Consider the following 6,784-nt stretch of genomic DNA (forward strand, 5'->3'; position numbering starts at 1 on the left):
GGTGCAGTTCCAGGCTGGTTTGGCAGGCCTGGCTTTCCCTGTGCCAGGTCTCCTCCTCGCCCCCAGCCCCGTTTGGCCCTGCTGTGCCCCGTGCATGCCCATGGGTGCCCCGGGCCGTGGCGTGTCCTCTAACGTGTCTCTCTTGTCACCCAGCGGTGCAGGGGGGCCGCTCTCGGGGCCGGAGCTCGCAGGATCCCGTCTGGTAAAAGCTGCCACGTCCAGCCTGGTCTTTGCCATCTGCTCCAGCACTAACCCTCCATGGCTGTCCCGTCCCATCCCGACTAACCCGGCACTGGCACTACCCCCACACTGCCATCCCCCTTCCCAGGGACTCTGGCGCTCTCCCAGCCCCTTGCCCCCTCCTGCCCAGCTAAAGGGCTTTGTCTTGTGTTCCCTCCCTCCTGCAGCCACCAAGGTGTTCCAAGGAGTGCTGATCCTGGAGGAGGTGGAGGGCCAGGAGCTGTTCTACACCCCGGAGATGGCCGACCCCAAGTCGGAGCTCTTCGGGGAGACGGCGCGGAGCATCGAGGGCGCGGTGAGTTCTGCACCCCTCGCCGGGGGCACGGCTGGGATCTGGAGGAAAAAGGGAATTCTGGAGTCAGGGAATCGCTGGGTCGAGGTTGGGAAAGCCCTCCAAGATCACCAAACCCAGCCCAGCGCCGCCACTTCACCAAACCACGTCCCCAAGTGCCACATCCTCACACTCCTGGAGCTCTTCCAGGGATGGTGATTCCACCACTGCCATGGAGAGCTTGTGCCAGTGCCTGAGACCCAACCTAAACCTCTTCTGGTGCAACTTGAGGCCCTTTCCTGTCATCCTCTCACTTGTTCCCTGGGAGAAGAGCCTGACCCCACGTGGCCACAGCCTCCCTTCATTCCATGCTGGGTCAGAAATCCTTTTCCAGCTTGGCCTCGATGTTGGGACTGTTCAGACACCCCTGAGATGCCCAAGGTGTTTTACCTCCAGGAATAAGCCCTGAGACAAATCCATCCAAACCCCCTTCTCCCTCCAGTTCAGCTGCACAACTTTGGGACACTCCTGGTGTAAATCCACTCTCCCACCTCTCAGGAGAACCCTCTGTACTTCCAGCTGTGGGAGCAGGTGGATTTGGGGTGGGAATTTGTCCGTTTGGGGATGCTGAGGCAGTGCTGGGTGGCAGAGCAACCACAAACCATCTTTGCAAGGGCAGGAACATCTTTGGAGCTGATTCCAAGCCCTTTGGAGCAGATGGACAGGGCCCAGATGGCTGCTGCAGTCCCCGTGACAGAAACAGCGTCCCCAGGTCACTGCCGTGTGCCTGAGGGTGGGAATGCTCCCAAAATCATTGCCTCACTCATTCCGGGACTCTGCCGCTTTCTGGTTTTCCATGGAAACACAAAACCATGGCACAAAAGCCACCTGTGGCTGCAGACCCCTGTCCCCGGTGCCACCTGCCTGATGCCACGGGTGTGACGTGCCCCTGGACCCCTCTGGCCGCTATTCCCGCTTGAAAGGGGAAAACTAAACCGCGGGATCATGAATTAATTAATTCCAGCCTCAGCCAGGGGAAGGTTTGGTGGCCCTGGCTGTGCCAGAGCTGGCAGCGCTGGCACCGTGTCCTCCAGACAAATCCTGCAGCGTCCCAGAGCCAGCTCGGGAAGGCAGGCGGGTATTTAAGGATGCAGAGCAGGGCTCTGTGGGGTTTTCCCGAGTGCCTGAGCAGCTTTAGGTGGATTTGGGAGAAATCAGGAGGATTCAGATGCCACACAAAGGAAAATCCCGGGATGAGCTGCGAGGTTGCTCCGCTCTGGCTCGGTTCTGCTCCTGCTCACCTCAGGGGTGGTTCCCTGTCCCGCTTTATTTATGGATCCCACTCTTCCCTTGGCCATAAGGAACAGGGACCAGCTGGAATTGTCACAGCACAGCAGCCCCTGTTCCCTCCCTGTCACCGGGATGCCTTGCAAGGGCTTGGAAGCAAATCCAAGGCTGGCTGAGAGTCAGGATCTTCCCCTGGGAGGATCCCCATCCCAGGTTTCCCCACTGACCAGGGTGTTCCCTTTCCTCCTTCCCCCACAGCTGGATGAGCTTTTCCGTGGCTCTGAAGTGAGGAAAGATTTCAAGAGCATCCGAGTGCGGGACCTGGGGCAGAGCAGCGCTGTCAGGGTCATCGTGGAGGCCCACTTTGACCCAGGTAGGGCCATTCCCTGGGGAATTCCCAGTGGGAATTCCGGCTGGAGAACCTGGTGTGGGGAGGAGAAGGAAAGAACCATCCTAAAATTCCCTGGGGTTGTGCCTTCTGTCCTGAAAAACTTCAGTGTGAGCAGAGCTGGGAGGAGCTGCTCCCCTGAGGAAGCTGGGAGCATTTTCCTTGGGAAAGGAGGATTCTTTTCCTTGGGAAAGGAGGATTCTTTTCCTTGGGAAGAGGGAGGGAAATTTCCCTTGGGAGGGAAATTCCTGTTGGAATCTTCACTCTTCCTTCCCTCCCTCCTTCCCCCCTCCTGGCTGGGATCAGCCACGTCCTACACGGCCGCCGATATCCAGGGGGCCCTGCTGAAGCAGATCCGAGCTTCCAAGAAAAAAACCATCCTGGTGAAGAAGCCCCAGCAGGAGCACATCAAATTCATGGATTTTGGTGAGTCCCTGGGGTGGTGCCGAGTGCCCCTCGCTTGGTTCAGGCTTTCAAAATGCCAGGGGAGCTCTGCTGGTCTTGCCAGGGCTTTGCAGCTGTGGCACCAAAGGCTTCCCCAGGCGGTGCCAGGGGGCAGAGGAATCATGGAATTATGGAATGGTTTGGGTTGGGAGGGACCTTAGAGATCATCTGGACCATGGGCAGGGGTCTTCCACTGTCCCAGGGTGCTCCAGCCTGGCTGTGGATGCTTCCAGGGATGGGGCAGCCTCAGCTTCTCTGGGAAATCCATCCCAGGGCCTCACCACCCTCTGGGTAAAATCCCTGGGCCTGGAATTATTTTTCCCTCAGGAAAACCATAAAAGGGTTAAAATTCCCCCCTTTTCCATGGAATATGGTCAGTGCCACTCAAGGACATGCAGCTCTGCCCTGGAAAGGGAGCCCATCCTGGAATTCCAGAGGGGGTGGCCAGTGTGGGAATACACACACTGCAGAATTCCCAGGAAAAGCAGGGACACAGAGCCTGGAACAGGCACAGCCCTCACCTCCAGCATTCCAGCTACATCCCAAAAAAACCCCGAGTTTTGTCTGCTTTAGGCTGCAAATTCCCCTTCCTGGTGTCCTGCCAGGAGCACCCTGGCTGCTCAAAATCCATCCCCTAAACCACGCCTAAACCAAACCCACACCTGACCCTGCTCCTAACCCTAACCCTGACCTACACCTGACCCTAACTCTGACCCTAACCCATAACTGACCCTAACCCTAACCCTGACCCTGCTCCTAACCCACACCTGACCCTAACCCATAACTGACCCTAGCCCTGACCCTAACCCATAACTCACCCTAACCCTAACACAAACCCGTACACCCAACCCTAACACACGCCTGACCCTGCGCCTAACCCATCCCTAATCCATCCCTAACCCTAACACACATCTGACCCTAACTCTAACCCTAACTTACACCTGACCCTAACCCTGACCCTAACCTGTAACTGACCCTAACCCTAACACAAACCCATCTGTAACCCTAACCCACACCTGATCCTAAACCTGACCCTTACCCATACCTACCCCTAACACACACCTGACCCTAACCCTAACCCTGGCTCTAACCCACACCTGATCCTAAACCTGACCCTTACCCATACCTACCCCTAACACACACCTGACCCTAACCCTAACCCTGGCTCTAACCCACACCTGATCCTAAACCTGACCCTTACCCATACCTAACCCTAACACACACCTGACCCTAACCCTAACCCTGGCCCTAACCCACACCTGACCCTGGCCCTAACACAAACCCATACCAAACCCTAAACCTGACCCACACCTGACCCTAACTCTAACCCACACCTGACCCTAACCCTGACCCTAACCCATAACTGACCCTAACCCAAACCAGCAGCTAACCGTAATCCTAACCCACACCTGACCCTAACCCACGCCTGAACTTAACCCTGACCCTAACCCATAACTGACCCCAATCCTAACCCACACCTGACCTTAACCCACACCTACCCCTAACTCTAACCCACACCTACCCCTAACCCCAATCCTAACCCACGCCTAACCCCACCCCTCTGCCGTGTTCCAGACTGGATCCCCCGGCTCTTCACCACCACCGTCACCACCACCACAGCCACCACCATGGCCCCGGCCACCACCATGGCCCCGGCCACCACGGCCCTCGGCCACCGCCCGGAGCCCGTGGGCAGAGCCGGCCCCAAGGCCGTGGGCGTGCTGAGCACCAGGAGGCCCAGCTCCACCAGCCCTGGCAGCGGCAGGAGGAAGCCCACCCGGCAGCCCCCTGGCACCACCAGGAGACCCCCCCGGCCCTGCGAGTCCCACCCCTGCCTGCACGGTGGCACCTGCGAGGACGACGGCCAGGACTTCACCTGCAGCTGCCCGGCGGGGAAAGGAGGGGCTGTGTGTGAGAAACGTAGGTGATGCTCCCAAAAATCCCAAATTTAGGGCCTGAAGAATCATTTGCCAGCCCCTGCCTTGGGCAGGGATGCCACCTTTGGACATTTCCAGAGATGGGAAACAGCACAAAACCACTGAGCAGGGACAGAGGGATGGGGGGGACGTGCAAACCAACCCCAAAATCGGCCCTGGCACGGCAGGGGTTGGTGTCACCGGCTGTCCCAGCTCTGCCACCGCAGCTTGTGTGGGTACAAGTGGGTGTAAAAGGTGAGCAGAGAGGTTGCAAAGAGCGAGGAGCAATTCCTCCCTGGCTCTGTCCTGATCCCAAAGCACTGGGAGGTTGGGAGCTGCTGCTTTGTTGTCCCAGCTCGTGGCAGCGTCACCCAGCGTCACCCAGTGCCACCCAGCCAGGCTCTGCCCACCCTCCCCAGCACCAGGACGGGGGTGCTGCTGATCCAGGCTTGTTTCCCAGCCCTTGGAGAAGCTCGGGAAGCAGCTGGATCCTGGCAGCACTGCTGGTGTTTACTGGGAGCTCCCCCAGGCGCTTTGGGGTCACACCAGGGGCTCTGGGTGGGCTCATTCCTAAAAAACTTTGTCCCTAAAGCGGTCACCTGGAGCTCTCCAAGCCCTGGGTGTCCAGGCCTGTTGGTTTTAACGGGATTTGGCCGCCCAGATCCTTTGGAAAACGTCGGCTGCAGTGAGGAAAAGCCAGGAGTGATGGATGGGAATCTGTCAGGTTTTTGGGGAGGAGAGAGGAAAATTAAGGAGCAGGGAAGCTGAGTTTGGAGGAGCTGTGGGAGCAGGGCATGGGAAGGACCAGCAGCGCTGATTTTGAACAGGGAGGAACTGGTAGGAAAACTTCTGGATGAAGTAATCCCGATTTTTGGGGGAAATGGCGTCACCAGAGGGGTCTGTGGGCAGCACTGGGAGTGTACAGGGGGATCATTTCCCAGGAATGTGGCCTCAGAGGGGCCTTCCTGGCAGGAAAACATTCCCGGGTTTGTGCCAGGCGCTCACTGCTCCGTCCTTGTGTCCCCTCCCCGGCCCCGCAGCCATCAGGTACTTCATCCCCAGCTTCGGGGGCAAGTCCTACCTGGCCTTCAAGATGATGAAGGCCTACCACACGGTGAGGATTTCCATGGAATTCCGGGCGCTGGAGCCCAGCGGGCTGCTCCTCTACAACGCCCAGAACCACGGCAAGGATTTCATCTCGCTGGCGCTCGTGGGCGGCTTCGTGGAGCTCAGGTGAGAGGCACAGCCAGGAGGGGGAATTTGGGTTGAATTGAGCCAAAGAGGCCTCAAAGTGGACAAAAATCAAGGGGGTTATTTTTGGGATGTAGCTGGAATACTGAGGGAGCTCGTTCCCTCTTCTCTGCACAGTGAACTCACTTGGCTCCCTCTGAATTTCAGAAAGCTCCGAGGTGTGGGAGGTTGGTTGTTTTGGGCGAGCGGGAGATCTTTTTTTGGTGGGTTTTTTTTTTTAGCTGGGAAAAGAAGTGCAGAGAGGGGAGGGGGGGAAAAAGGAAAGGGAGAAAAGCAGCGGAGTGGGGTTTTTTTTTTGCATTCCAAAATCCAATGGGATGGCTTTGGAATGAGGGGATGGGGAGGGCAGAGGTGGAGAGGGAGAGAAGAAGAGAGGGAAGGAGAGGGTCCCCAAGTGCTCCCAGTGCCGCACCACCCCTGGCATGGCCCAGCTGGCACCTTTGGGCACAAACAGCGCTTTTTTCCCCCCAGGTTTAACACCGGCTCCGGCACCGGCACCGTCACCAGCCGGGTGCGTGTGGAGCCGGGCCGGTGGCACCAGCTGGTGGTGACGCGGAACCGGCGCAGCGGGGCCCTGGCCGTGGATGGGGAGCCCCACGTGAGCGGGGACAGCCCCCCGGGCACCGACGGCCTCAACCTGGACACCGACCTGTTCATCGGGGGCGCGCCCGACGACCAGATGGCACTGTGAGGGTGGCACTGGGCCTGCGGGGTGGCAGGGGGCCTGGGGGAATGGCACTGGGCCTGTGAGGGTGGCACTGGGCCTGCAGGGTGGCACTGGGCCTGTGAGGGTGGCACTGTCCCCGTGAGGGTGGCGCTGCCTCATGAAGGTGGCACTGTTCCCATGAGGGTGGCACTGGGCCTGTGAGTGTGGCACCGTCCCCGCGAGGGTGGCACTGTCCCCGTGAGGGTGGCACTGCCTCATGAGGGTGGTACTGTCCCCATGAGGGTGGCACTGTCCCCGTGAGGGTGGCACTGCCTCATGAG

The 6,784-nt window shown here is 58.9% G+C and overlaps 1 protein-coding gene across 1 annotated transcript in view; it reads left to right on the forward strand.

The window, feature by feature from the left end:
* Positions 1–6,784, forward strand: part of AGRN (agrin) — an 85,113-nt gene that overhangs the window by 65,754 nt on the left and 12,575 nt on the right. The window contains 6 exon segments of the mRNA XM_017743971.1: positions 408–535; positions 2,057–2,171; positions 2,493–2,612; positions 4,206–4,550; positions 5,587–5,779; positions 6,269–6,484. Coding sequence (XP_017599460.1) covers positions 408–535; positions 2,057–2,171; positions 2,493–2,612; positions 4,206–4,550; positions 5,587–5,779; positions 6,269–6,484 — 1,117 coding nt within the window.

This window comes from Corvus brachyrhynchos, unplaced genomic scaffold (genome assembly GCF_000691975.1).
Source record: "Corvus brachyrhynchos isolate BGI_N302 unplaced genomic scaffold, ASM69197v1 scaffold68, whole genome shotgun sequence".
NCBI lineage: Eukaryota > Metazoa > Chordata > Aves > Passeriformes > Corvidae > Corvus > Corvus brachyrhynchos.